Genomic DNA, 22,591 nt, shown 5'->3' with positions numbered 1-22,591 from the left:
CGGTAGTAAACTGCAGGAAAAAATAAAGTCCCCTGCAAGGTAATGTCATCGCAGCGGCACGCTGTCACTGCTGCAGAGGCTTCCATCTTCATCCGTTCTTCCTTCCGGGTTCATGAGCTCCGGCCGCCTGACAGGCTGGGCCACAATGACATCACTCCCAGGCCATGGCACAGTACTCTGAAGGAACGACACGGGTATGTCTTTCCTTCAGAACGCATGCACCGGCTTTATAAAAGAAAATATCTGCTAATTGGTGCGCGTTTAAGAAATATACATTTTTCCAATAGGTAAGCTTTATTATCAGCTTTCCTGTAGGTGAAAGTTAACCCCTTCACGCCGGCGCCTCCCGGCCCTTTAAGAGTTTCAGAAGCCAGGAGGCGCGGCAGGGTTTAGGGTCATGTGACCGCTGTGACACGCCATCACGGCGGTCGCATGATCGGGGAAGGTCCAGTTCGAAAGAGGAGATCGGGACCTTTCCGTGAGTACCGGACGTGTGCTGGGAGCGCGCAGGGCGCACGCTCTCAGCACATATATTCTTTTTTAATAGAACGCAAATGTGCAGCCGCTCGGCGTCTAGGCCCAGACGCCGGGAGGCCGCACATTTGCGTTTGGCTGGCGTGAAGAGGTTAAAAAAACAAATTTACTACCAGTTTAAAGCGATTCTAAGGGTCCTTGAACACAGGCGTTCCTTTTGTTTTCTTCAGTTCAGTCACGTTTTTTCAAGGAAAAAACAGATGAGTTTACATCCGTTTTTGCATCCGTTTTTAATCCGTTTGTGTCCGCTTTCATCCGTTTTCACCTGTCTACATCCGTTGTTTCATCCGTTTACATCTGTTTTTGCATCTGTGTTTTCATCCGCTTTCATCCGTTTTCACCTGTCTACATCCATTATTTCATCCATTTACATCTGTTTTTGCATCTGTGTTTTCATCCATTTACATCTGTTTTTCATCCGTTTGTGTCCGCTTTCATCCATTTTCATCTGTTTACATCCGTTTGTGGTCCATTGACATCTGTTGACATCCGTTTTTCATCTGCTCCGTGTTTTTTTTTTTTTTTTTTGCGGAAGAAAAATTGTGTTTTTTCCGTTCAAAAAAATGGATGTTAACAGATGCAGACATTAACGGATGTAAAAAAATGTTCATCCGTTCACATCCACAAGTCCATAGAAATACATGGGGGTCCGTTTTTATTCTGTAAACGAACAGATGAAAAACTGACATACGGAACGCCTGTGTGAAGGAGGCCTAAAGGTTAATTTTTTTTTTGTAAAATAACAAACATGTCTATACTTACCTGCTGTGTGCAGTGGCTTTGCACAGAACAGCCTGGATCCTCCTCTTCTTGGGTCCCCTGCCAGCACTCCTGGCTCCTTCTGTCTGTCCCCATAGCAAGCTGTTTGCTATGGGGACACCCGCTGCTCTGCGTGCCCATTGACACTCGGAGCCACAGCTTTGCCCTGCCCCCTCTCTCCTCATTGGCTGACTGACTGTGATTGACAGCAGCAGGAGAAAATGGCTCCCGCTTGCTGTCTCAGCCAATGAGGAGGCAGAGACCCGGGACAGCTGTGGCTGGCGTTCACAGGAAAGTATTGAGGGGGCTGGGGGGACTGCTGCACACAGAAGGTTTTTTTACCTTCACGCATAAAAATTCTTGAGCCTTTACAACCACTTTAATTTAATTTGCCTTTTCATGCTGTTTTTCTCCTGAAAGACAAGACAATCAATATGAGCCAAGAAAGATAAGTGCAGTTTTTTGCACAATGGTATTGGCCGATATATGACCTGGATATGGTGTTTAGGGCTGTGTCCTTGACCGACCTTGTATTACTTAGTTGATGAGTAGGGACATTGTAATGCTGCTGGTCTTTTGTAGCTTCTTGTCCTTTGCACACTGAACGATTGTGCCCTCACTGTTCTAGTTCCCTACTTACTCTTTCTCCTCTGACCCAGTCATCTATTGTTTAGCCTTGTGACATTTCTTGTCTTTCCACTATGTGTGCCAAATTCATTGTACGCTCTTCACCGGCACATCAGAACAATAAAAAAGCCAGCGTGTGACCATTGTTGTTGATGGAGCATAGCGTATTGCTTACATGAAGGGAGTGAAATAAACTTGTGTCTTTTTCTTTCAGTACATTGGAAGCTTGGATGTTCCACGCCCAAACAGCAGAGTGGAGATAGTGGCGGCCATGAGACGAATACGGGTATGTTTAAGCGATTTGTTAAATTAAAAACCTCCACTTTCAACAAAAAGAAAATATATGATTGCTAAAAGACCATTTAAAATGTTATGATGTTCCATTTCAGTCTGCGTCCATTTCTAAGACTGGCAAAAAAAGGATTGAACATTTCTGTAACCATGGCAACAGTACACCATTTATAGATGGGATTTTGCAGTGTGCTTATCCCTCTGGTCATCTGATTGTCTAGTTTTCTTAAAAGTCCACATATTAATTCCTTCATTTACCAGAAGGCTCATAGGTTTGCCTCTAGCAAGTTATTGGTGTAGGTGCCATAAGAAGTTACTGGTGTAGGTGCCATAAGAAGTTACTGGTATAGGTGCCATAAGAAGTTACTGGTGCAAGTGCCATAAGAAGTTACTGGTGTATGTGCCATAAGAAGTTACTGGTGTAAGTGCCATAAGAAGTTACTGGTGTAAGTGCCATAAGATATTACTGGTGTAGGTGTCATAAGAAGTTACTGGTGCAAGTGCCATAAGAAGTTACTGGTGTATGTGCCATAAGAAGTTACTGGTGTAAGTGCCATAAGAAGTTACTGGTGTAAGTGCCATAAGATATTACTGGTGTAGGTGCCATAAGAAGTTACTGGTGCAAGTGCCATAAGAAGTTACTGGTGTAAGTGCCATAAGATATTACTGGTGTAGGTGCCATAAGAAGTTACTGGTGTAGGTGCCATAAGAAGTTACTGGTGTAAGTGCCATAAGAAGTTACTGGTGTAAGTGCCATAAGATATTACTGGTGTAGGTGTCATAAGAAGTTACTGGTGCAAGTGCCATAAGAAGTTACTGGTGTAGGTGCCATAAGAAGTTACTGGTGTAAGTGCCATAAGAAGTTACTGGTGCAAGTGCCATAAGAAGTTACTGGTATAGGTGCCATAAGAAGTTACTGGTGCAAGTGCCATAAGAAGTTACTGGTGTAGGTGCCATAAGAAGTTACTGGTGTAAGTGATATAAGACGTTACTGGTGTAGGTGACATAAGAAGTTACTGGTGCAGGTGCCATAAGAAGTTACTGGTGTAAGTGCCATAAGAAGTTACTGGTGTAAGTGCCATAAGAAGTTACTGGTGCAAGTGCCATAAGAAGTTACTGGTGCAAGTGCCATAAGAAGTTACTGGTGCAAGTGCCATAAGAAGTTACTGGTGCAAGTGCCATAAGAAGTTACTGGTGCAAGTGCCATAAGAAGTTACTGGTATAGGTGCCATAAGACGTTACTGGTGTAGGTGCCATAAGAAGTTACTGGCGCAAGTGCCATAAGAAGTTACTGGTGTAGGTGCCATAAGAAGTTACTGGTGTAGGTGCCATAAGAAGTTACTGGTGTAGGTACCATAAGAAGTTACTGGTGTAGGTGCCATAAGAAGTTACTGGTGCAGGTGCCATAAGAAGTTACTGGTGTAGGTGCCATAAGAAGTTACTGGTGTAAGTGCCCTAAGAAGTTACTGGTGTAGGTGACATGTTGCTTGTAGGTCATCTGAATATAGTAATGGCTGATACTCTTCCCTCAGCGATTGGAATTTTGATAAATGCATTGGAATAATTTATCTTAATTTTTGCGAAACAGAAACAGATAAGGATCTACAAAAAATATCTGCACTCTATTCTGTGTGTAGAGTTCACCTGGGGGGTATTTTGTTTAGCTTTACAACAGAACTGGAGCTACAGGTTATCGAGATTGTGAATCAGAGGCTAACACTCCAGGTGTTAAGACTTAAAGTGATACTAAAATCTTGTTTTTTTTTTTTTTTTTTTCTGTTTTTTAAATAACAAACATGTCATTCTTACCAGCCCTGTGCAGGTACTGGATCGGCCTCCTCTCAGGTCCCCCGCCAGCGCTCCTGGTCCCTCCTTCCTGTTGGGTGCCCCCATAGCAAGCAGCTTGCTATCGGGACACTCGAACAGGCACGCTCCTGTGCTGCGGCTCTGTGTCCATTCACACACACAGCTGTGGATCGGCCCTGCCCCCTCTCTCTCCTGATTGGGTCAATGGCTGTGATTGACAGCAGAGGGAGCCAAAGGCTCCCGCTGCTGCCTCAGCAAGTCAGGAGTGTGAGTCCCCAGAGAACGGAGGCTCTCATGGACATTGCTGGATCTGGATGGGGCTCAAGTAAGTGTTAGGGAGGGCTGCTACACTCAGAAGGTTTTTTTACCTTCAGGCATGCAATGCCTGATGGTAAAAAACCTGAGAACCACTTTAATGTGGTTGGAAACCTCCAGAGCACTCAGTGTCATTTCGATCTTCTGCCTGGTTCCTCTGATATCAGCATAAGTCACTTCTGATTCGTTTTCCTGACACAAAGAGGAAAATGGTGACAGGGGAGGGCACAGCCTGTGATTGACAGCCTCAGCTCAGTTCCCGTGTGCTGTGTGAAGGGGGGGGTGTTGCTACCCTCCAAACAGTTCTCAGAGCTCTCCTCACTGATGTAACTTCAGTTCCCTGCCCTCTGCTTTTCAGAGCTGTAAATTTAGCACTGTGAATGCATGTAGGGGATAGACAGCTGTAGATAGACAGGTACAAATTATCTAGTGGATTTGTTTTATCTCTATGTATCACCCGAGACCAGTCACTTCACTGGGTATAGATAAGGGTTTACAAGCACTTTAGGGTTCTACAGGGCATTTTTGTAACAGGTTAGATCACATCGCTGCTTTGTCCCTTTCACAACACATTCGTTGTTCCTTATTGCGCAGTGAAAGTCCAATGCAATGCAAACTAAAATCTATTGTCTCCAGTAGACCCAGTTCACATCAACCCACTGCACTGATTTTCACTGGGTGAAAATGGAACAAGATTCATTTGACCCAGCGTAATGCAAAATATCGCAGGCAGTGTTTTGTGTTTTGGCTTTTGCTGTGGGAAAAAATCAACATCAACTCACTGTATTAAATGCATGTCAACTCAAGTGCGATTAATACGCATGGTGTGAGTCCAGCCTAAGAAAGAAGTATCTTCAACATGTCACTCCACCACCGTTACTGTCTACAGAATGGTCTTTCGAGCAACAACAAATGTACCTCAAGGGAGCACTTGTCCTTCTTATGGTACATTTATACCACTTTTTTCGATCCGAAGTGTTCGGTGGAGCGTTATGCAGAGCACACTCTACAGGCTCCACACTGTGCTATGCACTTTATAGATTAAACGTAAAATTCAGAACGCATGTGGAGTAATAGCTTTGATGCCCCATAGAGAGAAACTGCAGATTTCCTCTATAAATAGGACACTTAGTGGCTGGACATGTGGAGGTAGACTTTGTATTTACATGATAAAAATGTAATGTATACCATTAAAGTCCAACTCCAAGATTTACCTTTTAAGTTGTTTTTCCATGTTCACCATGGTGCTGACATCTCTAATCGGTATTTTGTGCTGCAGTCTGCATGCTAAGTAAAGCCCATTCCCTGCAGAAGAAAGGACAAACAGAAATTCTGTGCTTTAATGTATTGTATACAAGCTATGTAAGTGCAATGGTATAGTGCTGGGATTAAAAACCTTCAGGTGACCAGCTCTAAGTCTGATTTCCCCTATCACCCCAAGTCTGCCACTCACAGGTCCCACCCACAGACCCTATCATCTCCTCCTCCATTATACATACAATCCAGTGAGATCACTGAACCAACGCTTAAGAGTCCGGGGAAATGTAATGATAAAATTGATTCATAGCAGAATTGAGCCAACGCGTTTTGCGTGGCCAAACCTCAGCGGCCACAAGGGTTAGCAACTCCCAAGGGCAAAATAATGATTGTTTTTTGCCATAGTGTCAGGAGGTACGGAGAAACATTTGGGGAGTGTTCCATTTCTTGCCTGAAGTTGTGCTTTGCCATAAGCAAATGAAGGAAAAAAATCCAGTTGTTAGATATAGTTGGAAAAATACAAACAGAGCAGTAGAAAGTTGAGGTTTTTGTCCGCAGGAACAAAATTTGTATTTGTATGTTTCTTATGCCTGATGTGTTTCTATGGGAAACACAGTAACATCCTCTAAGATATTCTTATCCTACTCCTATAGAGGCAAAAGGGCTTCATAAAAATTTAAGTGGCCAGGATTCTCAGCATTTTAGTAATTACCCTAGTGCTGTGATATCCCCTGTATATTAGCCTGTGATACATGTTTTATGTCTGCCTGCTTTTCGTGCTTGTTGAATAATTGATAAAAACACAACATTGATCTTAGTTTGAATTTTCCTGGAGTCTAACTTGCCTAATCCGCCATGTACTCCTCCTGAATAAGTTATGGAACAAGGTTTGGATTAATATGTATATTTAATACTTCTAAGTAAGATGGTTCTTGTAGAGCTTAATTATGATAGTACAGTGTGCAGATGTGGGGTTGTGGTTATACAGTATGCTGGTAGTTTGAGATTTTGTGGGATAGATCTTTGACATGCTGTTGCTTCTATACTTTTTCTCTGGAGCAGTTGTCCTGTTATAGGCTGTCATACAAAGGATCTGCTACAGATACTATTCATTTTCAAAGTAAACGTCAAAGCAAAATAAAAATCATATTATACACCCATGCAACCATGCTATCCTAACCCTGAAAACAAAGGCAACAAAAATAGTAAATAAAATGTTAAAAGTAAATGAAAAAAGAATTGGAATTAATATAAAGTGATGCACAGCAGTTGCAGTCCATACCAAAACAATGTCTGTAAGCAGTGCTATATCCCCATGTTACCATATATTGTATTACCAAACTCCTTGATTATATCAATGAATATTATACAAATATATAATAAGAAAGTTTCAAATATAGTTCATTTGGTATCATTACAATGATACCAAAGGAACTATGGTGTCCGTTTATGAACCAGCAGTAATAGATCGCTGCTCAGTTCTCCGGCATTCTCGGAGAACACAGTTCTCCTGTGAATGCTGTTTATGAAGCATATGTAGATCAGTTCTCCAAACGAAGGGAAAACGGTCTACAAACGCTGGAAAACGGCTGATTTTACTATAATCTCGCGAGATTACAGTAAAAGATCAGTTTACTAAACAGGTAAATTATCTCTGCTTAGTTTTCGGTCCCTCCGATTCTCCAGCTCTGGGCTGGAGAATCTGGAGGGAGAACACAGATCTCCAGAGAAGGGCTGAACATATTCTCCTGGGTGTCATAAACTGTGAATGACCAGAGAATAGCCTTAATTTGAAACTTTCTTCTTCTTATTATTATTATTATACAGGGTTTATATAGTGCCATCAGTTTGCGCAGTGCTTTACAAAATTAAGGTAGACAGTACAGTTACAATACAATTTGGTACAAGAGGAAACAGAGGGCCCTGCTTGTTAGAGCTTACAATCTAGATATTTGTATAATATTCATTGCGTGGGTGTATAATATATTGTATTACCAAACTCCTTGATTATATCAATGGATATTATACAAATATATAATAAGAACGTTTCAAATATAGTTCCTTTGGTATCATTGTAAAGTGAATCTTCAATCGTCCACCAAAGTGATGTTCTCCAAATATATTGTAAGTGCCCTCTTTGTAAATCATCTACCACCACAAAGAGGCATACTCACCAATTTGTTTTGAACCTTAAGCCATAAAGGTCGGATTATCCATAATTAGTTCCAAGTCAAGAATGGTTCAGCTGTATAAACTTCTCCAACACTTCCTCCAACTCACCCGTCAATGGCAGAAAACCATGCAATACAGAGAGGCTCCTAACAGTATATTACCCTGTTAATTTTAAAATTATTAAAACCATCCAAAAAGAAGTATTCACATTTATGAAGTGCACACAGCACTATAGATAAACTGAATATGTAATACTAGCATGAAGAATACGTCCTCCCTGTTCGTCATCTCAACATTCCAGGCTGGTGTGCCAGGAGTAATGCGTCAATGAAATGTCTTCATAATGCCTCTGATGAAGTCAACGTATTGAAATGCATTGAGTGTTGGCTGCACCTCATAAATGTTAGCATTTCTTTTTGGATAGTTTTGATGATTTTATAAATAAAAGTGGTACTACGCTGTTAGGTGTTTCTTTAAATTGCATGGTTTTCTACCATTGATAAGTGAGTTGAAGAAGCGTTGGAGAAATTTATACAACTCATTCTTTCTTGATTTAGAATTAAAGTGGTTGTAAAGGCTCAAGGTTTTTACCTTCATGCATTCTATGCTCTGTGTAAAACCACTGCACAGAGCAGGTAAGTATGACTTGTTTGTTATTAAAAAAAACCCAAAAAACTGAGTCTTCAGTATGGCTTTAATTATGGATAATCAGATCCTTATAGCTTTAGGTACAACTTTGATGAGTGCAATAACAACGTTATCAGTACCTCTCTGATGTACATACACATTTGTCTTAGACCCCTTTCACACAGACGATGTCTGGTTCCAATCAGGAGGGGATTGGTGAATAGGTCCTCTGTGAATCACAACCAAACAGGATGAATGTCACTTTTGTGTGTCTGCTGAGTTTTTTCCCCACTGAACTTAACAGACCCATGTTAGGTCTATAAGTAGGTGAATGTAAACAGATGTACATTTGTTTACTTCCTTTTACCTCCAATCCATCAGGTTTAGGTCTGAAAAAAACAGAAGGATACACAAAACGTTTTCCTTTTTTTTTCCTGGACCTAGGCAGACTTGGATGTCAACAGACGCACGTCCATTTACATCCTCCTTCCCATGGACCAACATTAAAGCGGAGTTCCACCCAAAAGGGGAAGTTCCACTTTAAAGTTTGGTCCCCTGCTCCCCATTAAGGATTGGCATCTTTGGGGAGCGGGGGGGAATGGGTACCCAAAATTGACAGGCACCCGCTCCCACTTCCGCTACCTAGGCGATCGGAAGTGGAAGTTGTCCTCCTACCCTCCCTCCCCGTAGTCTTGTGGGACAGGTCCCAGAAGATGACGGGGCTGTTTAGGAAGTGCAGCGCTTCTCGCGCATGCGCAGTGGGCACCCGGCTGTGAAGCCACAAGCTGGAATACAGGGCGGCAGGTGAAACGGGCTGCGGCAGGGGCACCGACGGATCGTGGGACAGGTGAGTGGCTGTTTTTTTAAAAGTGAGCAGCTACACTTTTTGTAGCTGCTGACTTTTATTATTTTACAGAGTGAGTGGAACTCCACTTTAAGCTTCCCATCAGATTCACCAGAAAACTGATAGGTAGATCTGATTGGACTGCTCATGTGATAGGACCCTTTTTTACCTATTGATAGGACACACTTCATGTGACTTAAAGCTTGGAAAACAATCACATGGCCCCAGTTGCCCCGGAGCATTGTGGGTGTCACACATCATCAGAGACTGCGAAGAGCCTGTTTCAATCAAATATACCCGGACTTGCAGTGAGATAATCAGCAAGACACAATCACTGTGCAGCACTGTTAAAGTGGAAGGAAGGGCTACACAACAATGTAAATGCTGCTTCCTCCATCTTTGCAAACATTTCCTTGATTGTAAGCTCTAACGAGCAGGGCCCTCTGTTTCCTCTTGTACCAAATTGTATTGTAACTGTAATGTCTACCTTCATTTTGTAAAGTGCGCCGCTATATATAAATCCTGTATAATAATACAAATTTATATTAAACTGATATAAATAAATGGTATTTCAAGTTAATCACAAAGTTCCATCTCGATCTCCTTTCTCCGATGTTGTTACGTCTGGTAGATGCGAACTCTCTGCTGGCCAACAACGCTCTGGAGCTAAGGACGTCTCTTCACTATGGGGTTCAACAGCTTTGTCAGCCAGCAAGACGCACGGACAAGCCCGGTCTTCAGCTGACCGCATAGAAAAACTTAGAAAAAATGTATTCAGATGGTGATGTAGTAGAAGATGTAGAAATGGGGAAGTAAAGCTTGAAAATATAATTCACACATTTGACAGCCCCATGTAAATCTGTTATTACAAACAATATGGAAAAAAAAGTTTTAAGATAATAAAATTGATGGATAAGACTGTATTTGTAAGAATTTTACATTCACATATATGTTAAAAAATAAGATATTTTTCCTGTTGATTCTCTATGTGAACAGTAGCTGCAGAATGTGCGCAGTTGGCTTTCTGGAAGAGATGAGCCGCTGACACCATCTCTGGGGGCTGCGCTCACCACTAATCTGACATGCTGCGTATATGACAGGGCAGCTTGAAATAGTCTGCTAGATGTTTCCTGCTATAAACCAGACAGAGATAGAGGACGAATGGAATGGGGATAAATGTGCTTGGAGCAGACAGATTACAGCACAGAATGGATACTAATCCTTCATCATTTTGTAACTGAGATTTCCTGGTGCCGGGAAGGGGGGAGGAGAAGGATTTATGTAGCTTCAGATGCCCTGCTTTTATGGTATAGAATATTAAACACATATAATACATACATTTACAATGAATAGATATTTAGACTTTGATCCTTTAAATTCTAAATGTCTATCCTTCTTCTGTATCAATTTATTTCCAGTTTATGCCATGCTGTTCCGAACAGTACAAACGTGCCAAACCTGCCAATTCTTAATGTGCGTATTCTTAAAGCTGAACTCCGGGATAAGCAAATATTGTAATCCAAGAGGCATGTGTATTCTTTCTTGAATCTTGATGTGCTTTTTGTATTTCCCCCAGACCTACAGTGGGGCAAAAAAGTATTTAGTCAGCCACCAATTGCAACAGTGTGTGCCAACCTTGTGAAGACTTACAGGAAACATTTGACCTCTGTCATTGCCAACAAAGGATATATAACAAAGTATTGAGATGAACTTTTCATATTGACCAAATACTTATTTTCCACCATAATTTGCAAATAAATTCTTTCCAAATCAGCCAATGTGATTGCCTGGTTTTCTTTTCTCATTTTGTCTCTCATAGTTGAGGTCTATCTATGATGCCAATTACAGGCCTCTCTCATCTTTTTAAGTGGGAGAACTTGCACAATTGGTGGCTGACTAAATACTTTTTTGCCCCACTGTATGCAGTAATCCAATGTGAGACGTTGCCTCTATGCAAGAACTTCCTGTAAAAAAGACCAGTCACTGCTGCACACTTTCTTTTTAGGGGGTGATTGGTCTTGTATCCTCCCCCTTCTGTGGTTATCTGCAGGTAGATTGCTGTGGGTGAGGCCTGATGGGTCCCTCCTACAGCTTTGCTCTTTGTATTGACTATGTACAGCACGGTGATGATGTCACTGCTACTTGTACAAAGTAACATCTTTGTTCCTCCCACACTCCAAAGACATGCTGGTAGGTGAATTGGTTCCTGTCTAAATTGGCCCTAGTATGTGAATGTAAGTTGGGGACCTTAGATTGTATGCCCCTTAAGGGTTAGGGACTGATGTGAATGTACAATATATATGTGTAAGGCACTGCATGATTTGATGGCGCTATATAAGTACCTGATATAATAATAATAATTTACCTCCATGGCTGATGTGCTCACGCATCTGGTGTAGCGGTTTGGGGGTTTGAGTTCCCCACTCTTCTCCCTCTTCTTTCTGCAGCACTTCCAGGCCAGATCAGAGCAATGCTGTGTGCCAACGCTGAGCAGTCAAAATTTCTGAGACCCATACTGCGTGTCCTGCAGAAAAAAGAGAGAGAAGAACTGGGATTCCATATTTTTGGACCGCGACACCGACTTCATGAGGAAGTGTGTGGGGGGTATGGGGAAGGAGAGGGTGTACGGTGTTCATCTTTTAATTTTTTCTGGAAAAAAATTAACTTATACTTTAGGCCCCTTTCACACAGGCAGTCCATATGTCTGTTTTGTTTTTTTTTATGTCTGTTTACAGATGAAAAACAGACACCCATGTATTTCTATGGACTAGTGCAGGGGTGTCAAACTCCATTTCATCGCGGGCCGTATCAGCATTATGGTTACCCTCGAAGGGCCGATTGTATCTGTAAGACTAGATGTCCAGAGCACCCTATCCCCCATTACATCAGATGTCAAGAATCCCACACCCTCCCTAACATCACCGTGCACCCCCTTTGGGGGCAGAGCTGGAAAGCAGAAAGTGCAGGATCTACAGGAGGAGTGAAGGCAGTTACCAGAGTCTGCTGACTGCTGAGAGCAGGGGAGGCAGAGATGAGGGGGTGCTGAAGCTGCACTGGGAGGTGCAGGATTTGGCAGAGGAGTTCTATTCTCCTCTCTGATGCCGACTGCTGAGACAAGGTGGGGGCGGAGACAAAGGGGTACCTGCAGGACAGGTGCAAGGGCCACATGAAATGGCCTGGAGGGCCTTATTTGGTGGACTAGCGGATGCAAACGGACAATCATCTGTTTACATCTGTTAATGTCTGCATCTGTTAACATCCATTTTTTTAAATGGAAGAAAGCCCTATTTTTCTTCCATTAAAAAAAAACGAAACGGACAAAAACGGATGTAAATGGATAAAAACAGATGTGAACTAATGACAAACTGACGTGAACTGATGACAAACTGATATGAGCTGATCTGTTTTTTTCTTGGAAATACGTGACTGCACTGATGAAAAAAACAGAACACCTGTGTGCAAGGGGCCTTAAGCAAATGAGGCTGTAAGGAGATAAAAGTTTTATATCAGGGACTCAATGGTTATAGCCTGAATGAAAGCTTCATCAGAGACCCTTCCAAAACAATAGCACTTGATGACCTATTGCTTTTGGGTGAAAGATTATCTGTGATCAGTGAGGCGTTTACTGGTCTAATCCTTCATGAATCACAGTGTTCATGAAGCAAACACCTTACTAACTATAGGTAATCATTCACCCAGCCATTCACATACTGCAAACTGCTGCTAATGTATATATGGTCTTAAGCAACCTAGTGTGAGGCCTTTATCCTTTAATTGTCAAATTGGAATAATTTACATGTCAATTAACAAAAACTTTTAATCATCTGCACAATACATAAGCCTAAAGTTGGCCATACAATAGTACAAATCTGATTGAACGATCTCATGGAGCTTCAGAAAAAAAATTCATCAGAGTTTTCAGTATTAGCACCAGTATGGATTTGAAAAAAATTGTATAAAAACCCAGAAAATTTAGTTTGATTGCCATGCCAATGCTTCAAATTCTGTACTTGAGTTTTGGGTTTACATTACAATTTCCGAACACAAACGTCATTCACTGATATTTGCATGGGTTTCCTCATGACTTTGGTTGAAAATGATTTAAAGTAGGACTGGTGGTAAAAATAAGTCCTTGTGGTAAAACTACCAAAAAGATATAAGTTGCATTTTTTGTGGCCCAAGTATTTATATTTTTGATGCCTTTGTTTCTTCTCCTTCCTGTGTCCTTCCATCTTTTTGCCAGAATGTCTGTCCCAGAACGTGCCTTGTGTGTGGCAGTAGAAGCTGCTGGCACTGCCTTGCCAGTACGTGTATGTTTGGTGCCTATGGGGTTCTTAATGCGTATGTACCCCCTCTGTATTTAGCCTGTGCATATGTATTACAGTGAGGAACAGAAGTATTTGAACACCCTGCGATTTTGCAAGTTCTCCCACTTAGAAATCATGGAGGGGTCTGAAATTCACATTGTAGGTGCATTCCCACTCTGAGAGACAGAATTAAAAAAAAACATTTCAGGAAATCACATTGTATGATTTTTAAAGAATGTATTTGTCTTGCACTGCTGAACATAAGTATTTGAACACCTGAGAAAATCAGTGTTAATATTTGGTACAGAAGCCTTTGTTTGCAATTACAGAGGTCAAACGTTTCCTGTAGTTCCTGACCAGGTTTGCACACACTGCAACAGGGATTTTGGCCCACTCCTCCACACAGATCTCCTCTAGATCTGTCAGGTTTCAGGGCTGTCGCTGAGCAACACGGAGTTTCGGCTCCCTCCAAAGATGTTCTATTGGATTTAGGTCTGGAGACTGGCTAGGCCACTCCAGAACCTTGATATGCTTCTTATGGAGCCACTCCTTGGTTATCCTGGCTGTGTGCTTCAGGTCGTTGTCATGTTGGAAGACCAAGCCACGACCCATCTTTAATGCTCTGACTGAGGGAAGGAGGTTGTTGCTCAAAATCTCACAATAAATGGCCCCATTCATCCTCTCCTTAATACAGTGCAGTCGTCCTGTCCCCTTCGCAGAAAAGCACCCCCAAAGCATGATGTTGCCACCCCCATGCTTCACAGTAGGGATGGTGTTCTTGGGATGCAACTCATCCTTCTTTTTCCTCCAAACACGACGAGTGAAGTTTAGACCAAAAGTTCTACTTTGGTCTCAACTGACCACATGACTTTCTCCCAAGCCTCCTCTGGATCATCCAGATGGTCATTGGCAAACTTCGGACGGGCCTGGACATGTGATGACTTGAGCAGGGGAACCTTCCATGTAATGCATGATTTGAAATCTTGACGGCATAGTGTTCTACCGACAGTGACCTTTGAAATTGTGGTCCCAGCTGTGTTCATGTCATTGACCAGCTCCTCCCTTGTAGTTCTGGGCTGATTCCTCACCTTTCTTATCATCAGTGATACCCCATGAGGTGAGATCTTGCATGGAGCTCCAGTCCGTGGGAGACTGACAGTCGTTTTTAGCCTCTTCCATTTTCTAACAATTGCTCCAACAGTTGATCTATTTTCACCAAGCTGCTTGGCAATTGCCCCGTAGCCCTTTCTAGCCTTGTGGAGGTCCACAATTTTCTCTGGGGTCTTTTGACAGCTCTTTGGTCTTCCCCATGGTAGTATTTGGCGTCTGACTGACTGTGGGGTGGACAGTTGTCTTTAAAGAGCTCAGACAGGTGCTACTAAGTTAGATTAATGAGTAGAGGTGGATTTTTTAAAGGCACAGTAACAGGTCTTTGAGAGCCAGAATTCTTGCTGTTTCTTAGGTGTTCAAATACTTATGCTCAGCAGTGCAAGACAAATTCTTTAAAAAATCATACAATGTAATTTCCTGAATTTTTTTTTTTAATTCGGTCTCTCAGAGTGGGAATGTACCTACAATGTGAATTTCAGACCCCTCCATGATTTCTAATTTGGAGAACTTGCAAAATCGCATGGTGTTCAAATACTTCTGTTCCTCACTGTATGGGCCCTCTGGTACCTGCACAGTGTGACCATTGGTCGTTTTGTGCTCTGATGTTGCGCGTGTTCAGTACTGCACATGCACCAGATAAGCACCGTGCAAGAACACACACAGGAAAACTGCCCCTCTCTGTGCATGTGCCAGCAGGGCAGCAACACCAGCCTTGGGACCAGCGCACCTATTGCACATGCATCCTAGAATACGTACGGGGCAGAGGGGTACATGTCCAGAGTGGCCCTAGGGAGACAATGAAGGCCAAGGGGGCACCCTACAGAAAGAAACAGCACACTAAATCGTTCAGAGCACTGGACACCACTGGAATGACTGCATAGGTCAGAGGAGAGGAGGCAATGGTGTACAAAGATTCACAGGAGGGTTTCATATCCCTCTAACCCTATTAATGATTGGAAAAATCAAATGTTAAAATGGGGAAATTGTTTGCAAACAAAATTCTACCGGTGTATTGTGGTACATGGTACCACTTGTTTCTGTTTAGAACAAAGGGTTACAATTTCTCAAGTCTTCATTGTGGTCTTTGTTCTCATTGGGGGATTAGCCCATATCTTTTTTTTTTAATATGTAAGGTTACTTTCAAACTTCATATTTTTATTACTTGTTCTTTTGGGCCACACTTTTGCAGTGTGTACTCTCTCCTCTTGCAGCCCCCAAGCTTCTCATAGATTTATAGGAGAGAGAAAACACTGCAAGTGTGCAGTATGAAAGAACAGGATGACACTCTGTTCTGTGGTCCTAGAGGACTCTGGTCCCAAAAATTAGTCCATCCCTACAGTAACTTGGGATGGAGTCATCACAGACTTTAGGAGATTTTAAGAAAGCTCCTTTTTATCGCAGCTTTACCCTACATTCTTTGACATGAAAGGGAGGGGAATTAACATTTTAAAAACTATTTAAAATTGAAGTATGGCCAAAGCTTTTTGGCCATACTTCTTCTTGGGTCACAGAAGATAAAAAGTCCTGGAAACTATTTGAATGGCAGAGGTGCCAGTGGTGATGTATGTTGATTTTTAGGAATTGATCAAAGGCATTGTTTTTATTTCAAACCTGAAGTTTATTAGTTACTTTTTTGCCATTAAAATCACAGCTTTTAGTGTCAACAGTAACATGCCCCCCCCCCCCTCCCTCCAAATACATCCCTGCCACTGAAGATACTGAAACTACACACTTTTGTGTAAACACTGCTAAACTGAGGAGGTGGCATGTCTTGGCTATTACATTGGTTGTTGGTGTTAAGTAACTAAAAAAACTTCCAATTCCAAATAAAAACTATGACTTCAACCCATTCCTAAACATTAACACGCATCACCACATGCGCTTCTGCCATTTGAACAGTCGATGGGACTTTTACCTGCTCTCCAAAGCAGCCTATCACTCCCCTAATATCTTCCATGAGGACCTAGAACTGGGTTCCCCAAGACAGCAACAACAACCTACCTTTTGTCCTGTGTGGAGACAGAGGCATTCTCCACACCCACATGTATACTTGGAAGGTTGCCTCTACCATACCACTTGTGCATTCACAACATCACCAAATAAAAGTTGTTTTCCTTATTTTGCATACTTTTCATCTCTATACTGGACATTTTTAACCAATACCATCCACTTACAGCATCAAAAATGTTATCTCATGTCACATATCATTGTACCTATTGGAGCCTTGTTTCCTCCTTTCCTTGCAAACCTTTGAGGACCACCACCCCACAATAGCTAAACAAAAGCTGCCTGGACCTACACTGACAGATGTTTCAAAGACTGTGGTCAGCAATATGATGTCATGCGTATTTGGTGGCCTTGTCCAAAACTAATTTCCTGGCCTAGTATATTTGGGCTCATTCAAACCTTATTTCAAATTTGTCATTTCACGGGACCCTTGGATAACCCTTTTTACACCATACCCTGCCAGGACTGTTTCCAATTAGAAACTGGCCAACTTTCTCTTTCTGGCCGCCAAACAAACCATAGCTGCCTGAATGATGCCCAGAGTGAACTCTACAGGAATTAAAACAATTTGATGGTCATGAATGAGGAACTTTAGTATCATTAAAAATTCACAAACTTTCAGACGTTTGTAAACCCTGGCTCATCTATTCTCTTCTCTCTCTAAAACTCTCTCTAGTCTTAGCTATCTATAGTTACTCCCCCTAACCTTGGTCCTAAACGTGTGGAGGGGACCTGCTGTTCCATTTTTCCAACTTACCTCTTCAACCCTTTCCTTTCTCCCCCTTACTGCTTGTCTACCCTTCCTCTTGAAAACTCATCTTCCCATCACGAGTATCTAAACCAATCTTTCTCTGTGGGGGGCATTCCAAAACCTCCTAAACAGGTCCATACAGCTTACTGTTGTATGCCATCATTGCTTACTTTTGACTGCTATGTAACGTTTGTTTATTGATCTACTACCTTTGCATGAGCAGTACTGTTGTTATACCTCCTTTTGAAAACTATAAAACATTATTGAAAAAAAGCAATGTACTGTATGTAAATAATCTGTCCAATTCTTATAACTTAATGCAGCTTAAAAAACCCCACCCCACTTCATGTGATAAAGTGCACATTGTGTTATTCCCCAACAGGAACATATGGAAAAATTATACATACAAGCAGGTTAGAGCTTTGCAGACTTCCCTTTTTTTGTTTTGTTTATGCTCTGCTGTCAATCATTAAAGAGGAAATATAGTCATTTTATTGGTTTTAGTTATGTGATATAAGGGGATCAACTTGGTGTAAACAATCTTATCAGTATGTTTATAAACGAAAAACGTTTTTCATGTGTCATTTGTGATCATTTGTGAAGATGTGCCCAACTTGTGAGCCAAGGCCTGCATGTAACCCTTTGGATCTGTTTTTGTGCGGCCAAAGTTCACCAGCACCCAGCAGTCCGGAGGGAGAGCATTGGATGTATTTGCAGTCATTTCTAGCAGTGTTTTGTAACATGTTCTCAGTTTCTGACTGTCTCCTATAGCATTTCTTCGGTCTCTAACAACACTTGTAGCATGTCCACATTCTCTAACCATCTCTTGCCAGCAGTCTCGGGACAGTTTTCTGTAGCATCACCTATTCTGAATATTATGTGCTGCAAGTTTGTGATGTTAGAGACCATCACTTAGAACGTTATATCTAGTAATTTGACCAAAAGTATATGAGCAGCACAGTGGCTTGCACCTCCATCTAGCAGCACTAGGGTTGTCAGTTTGAATCCCAACCATGCCACTACCTGCCTGGAGTTTGGATGTTCCCCCTGTGCCTGTGTAGGTTTCCTCCGGATACTCAGGTTTTGTCCCACACTCCAAAGACATGCTGGTTAATTGGACTCTGTCTAAATTGGCCCTAGTATGTGTGTGTATGAATGTGTTAGGGAAATTAGGCAAATAAATTTAGCAAAATGTATAAGAATGCGTCTAGTGTGGAGTCTCGAAAAACAAGAATCCATACATTATTGAACCATAGCCATACACTATGTGATCCAAGCTGGGAAACAGCATTTATTTATTTTATGGTAAATAAAATAAATAAGAAGAACTTTTTATTCTCAAAATAATAATGTGTTTTGGTGATGCTGCCATGCTATGCTAATGTACAGTATGTGAATATGTGAAGTGTGAATTTAAGTCCACTTAAAATTGCTTATAAGATTCCTCCCTGGTGTATGGGAATGAGTTAGAGTGCTGATTCCCTCTTTTTAGTAAGTTTAGCAGTCCTCCATTTTACAGGAAAGCTGTCATGAGAAAAATCAAGAATTTGATATTGCTATCTTTGGTTGTATGGTTAGCTGTCTTAATGATTCCAAGAGAGCTGGACCACAAACCCAAACAGTTAAGCTGTTGCAGTTAGTAATATGCATAAAGATCATTCAGATCCTTCATAGGCCTCATTCACACAGGTGCTGAGGCCCATACAGCATGAATGAGGCGTTTGTTTGCAAATTCAGAGCTGCATACAGGCAGTAGGGGCACACTTTCTGCATTCCAAGCTGTACATTTGCCCCTCCGTACCTGTCAAACTCAAATGTGCAGATGTGTCGTACAGCAGCTTTGTTCCTATGATGACACAGCGAAAGGGTAATCCATAATACTTTTGGACTAGATAAAAACTTTAAGGAATTGATGAACTATGTCTTAGAGAAATGTTCCTCTGTATTGGCAGTATGCATGGTACATGTACTACAATGAAAAGAATTGGGTGAATATGGGTCAGTTCTATTACTTGCCATTTTTAAAACTACAAAAGATACTTCCCCTTCTCCTATGGCCATAACATATGTAGCTCAGCCTAGACTCTCTGATGTTTTCTGTGAAGAAAGCATCTAGAAGACATACGTCTTTTAAAAAGAAGCAAGGTATAGAGTACTGGATCAAAGTCTGGCCATGTATAGGAAAATGCTTTGGTTCTCTTTCAGTAGTTATATATTTAAAAAATGGACCGCGCTAAGGTCAAAAATTGGCAAAATAAACTGTGCAATCACTAAAGTGATAACAAGAAGACTTTTCCCATCACTTTGCCTGCAAATAGAACACGTCAAGCCTTCCTTTTCCACTTTTTCCATTTTCAACTTGACTACTGGGGGGGGGCAACTGTTTTCAAAGAGTGCATGGAAATTGTATAGATTCATGCGCCATTTTCAGCACTGAACATCTGGAAGAGTGGCTTAATGAAGTGATAATGTTTCATGTCTCTATGGTCACCCTTTCCACGTCAGGTCGTAAACTTTTCAGACTATCCTTGTAAAGTTCTTTGGTACAGTATATCAGTGGCTGATCAACTTCTTCCTTTGTTAGTATGTGCAAGTTAGTATGGTGTCAGAGTGATAACTAGAGTTGGGTCTCATATTACTCATGTTATAATCAAGGTGTGTCAATAAAGAATGGTCTTTGTTGCTCATAATTCCCATTCCCAGGGGTGTCTTCATCCGGAGATTTTCCTTTGTCTTTAGTGGCATTTCCCCCTAAACGTTAATTCAAGCAGGAAGTGAAGGGGAAATTTTAACAGGGATATAGACTGCATTATAGAATCCTGACAGATTGTAACCTATCCCCATCATAATAAAAAAAAATTTGAAAAATATACAAATCACAAATAATAGCGCAAACCAAATCACACAACTAAATATAACCACCACCAAATAAGTGCATATTAATAGTGCAAACAAAAATCAATAAATAGGGAATCTCAATATAGTCCATTCAGAAAAGTCCATACAAACATGATCCTCAGTAAATGAAGTAATGAGATCCTCCTTCATAAGCAATGTGGTATTCAGTGCTCAAAAACACCCCATCAAAATGCACACTCACCATGTGCTAGTAATTAACCAGCATGTCAGTATATATCCAGCATTCACCAAACAGACTTCAAATGACGATCCTCATGTGTTGGTAATTACTCAGCATACTACTATGTATCCAGCATATCACCAAACAAACTCCAGAGAAGATCCTCTCATATCTTAGCACATGTGGGTAAAGAAAATACTCGCCATAGTGCAGTATCATCCAACAAATTTATTGCCAAACAAACCCCCCTTAAAATCACACTTACAATGAGCAAATAAAAACAAGGCGTTTTGTTATATCAGAGCTCCAGTCTCTGCATCCTGTGTCTCACCAGCCAGCCCTCATTCAAGATGGTAATAGCGCGATCACGTGATCCGGACACGTGCATCAGCATGAGTACTGACGTCACAGGAACGCCACACCCTGACGCGTTTCGTCCAATGACTTCTTCCGAGGGAAGTCAGAAGTCATTGGACGAAACGCGTTAGAGTGTGTGGCCTTCCTGTGATGTCACTACGCATGCTGATGCACGTGTCCGGATCATGTGATCGCGCTATTACCATCTTGAATGCGGGCTGGCTGGTGAGATACAGGATGTAGAGACTGGAGCTCTGATATAACAAAACGCCTTGTTTTTATTTGCTCAATGTGAGTGTGATTTTAAGGGGGGTTTGTTTGGCAATAAATTTGTTGGATGATACTGCACTATGGCGAGTATTTTCTTTACCCACATGTGCTAATCTGGATATGAGAGGATCTTCTCTGGAGTTTGTTTGGTGATATGCTGGATACATAGTAGTATGCTGAGTAATTACCAACACATGAGGATCGTCCTTTGAAGTCTGTTTGGTGAATGCTGGATATATACTGACATGCTGGTTAATTACTAGCACATGGTGAGTGTGCATTTTGATGGGGTGTTTTTGAGCACTGAATACCACATTGCTTATGAAGGAGGATCTCATTACTTCATTTACTGAGGATCATGTTTATATGGACTTTTCTGAATGGATTATATTGAGATTCCCTATTTATTGATTTTTTGTTTGCACTATTAATATGCACTTATTTGGTGGTGGTTATATTTAGTTGTGTGATTTGGTTTGCGCTATTATTTGTGATTTGTGTATTTTTCACATTTTTATTATTATTTTGAGTTTTTTAATAATAGCAGCATCCAGTGAGTGTATTTCCTCTCTTTATTATATTGGTGCAATGATGTTGGTATAATAGAAGTGTTGTATTTATTGGAACATTTCTTTGGTAACTAACTTTGTAGTGATCATCCTCATCATAACCATAAAACAATGGTTCGAGCGAGACCTATATTATATAGTCAAACACTTGGTTTTATTTATGAAAAGTGAATCAACATTAAAGCCGTTTCATATAGATTTCCATAAAACTAAGATTACTTATTGGTTGGTATGAGCTATGTGACTCAATCATGTATTGTGAGTAGGGAATGTGTGGTAAATGTCATGTTTTAAGCCAAATTGGTATTTTCTGCCCTTTCAACAAATGTTTTTTCATGAATCCTAACTGGCAAAATGTGTACATTTTGTGATTCTCCATGAATCTTGCAATTTGACAAATCTTCTACAGTAGACTTGCATTTTGCCAGGGAAAGATTTGATAATCCACCCAGTTGGCAGAGAATGTATTTGTTCCTTTCCAGGTAATAGATCCACATTAGTTCCAGTTTTTATAAATCAGCCCATGTGTCTGTCCAGCACAATTGGTAACTATAATTATTTTGAAAGGTTCTCTATCCTTTTGTCTGCACAATATGGGTTTAATTCTTTAAAGCATGACCTAATTTGAAGTATAATATATTGCTGGTTTTGAAAGAATGCCGAGAAGCGGATTTTGAAAACTGAAATTGTTGATAAGGCTTGTAGAGAGGGTAGGAAAAGGACAAGAGAGGGGAGGTTAGAAGTCGAGGTGGGAGGTTAAAGACTTGTATTAGGCTTTAGTATTACAAAGGAATCTGAAGAATTTTTTAGTGTGGGAGGGCAAGGCGTGATATTCACTGACCAGGGGGGAGAGGGTCACGGGGAGAGGAGCTAGTGGAAGAATTGGATGTAGTCCTGCTTCCACTCCTC

The 22,591-nt window shown here is 41.2% G+C and overlaps 1 protein-coding gene across 1 annotated transcript in view; it reads left to right on the top strand.

The window, feature by feature from the left end:
* The window catches only part of LOC149467559 (carboxyl-terminal PDZ ligand of neuronal nitric oxide synthase protein-like), a 154,224-nt gene that overhangs the window by 46,874 nt on the left and 84,759 nt on the right, over positions 1-22,591 (top strand). Inside the window, exon 2 of the mRNA XM_089671525.1 lies at positions 2,135-2,206. Within this exon, the coding sequence (XP_089527651.1) occupies positions 2,135-2,206 (72 nt within the window). The remainder of the gene's footprint in view (positions 1-2,134; positions 2,207-22,591) is intronic.

The sequence above is a fragment of the Staurois parvus genome, unplaced genomic scaffold (assembly GCF_062004578.1).
Source record: "Staurois parvus isolate SC_StPar_1 unplaced genomic scaffold, SC_StPar_1.0 ptg000106l, whole genome shotgun sequence".
NCBI lineage: Eukaryota > Metazoa > Chordata > Amphibia > Anura > Ranidae > Staurois > Staurois parvus.
Note: the sequence above shows the minus strand (reverse complement) of the source record. Positions and strands in the feature narration are given on the sequence as shown.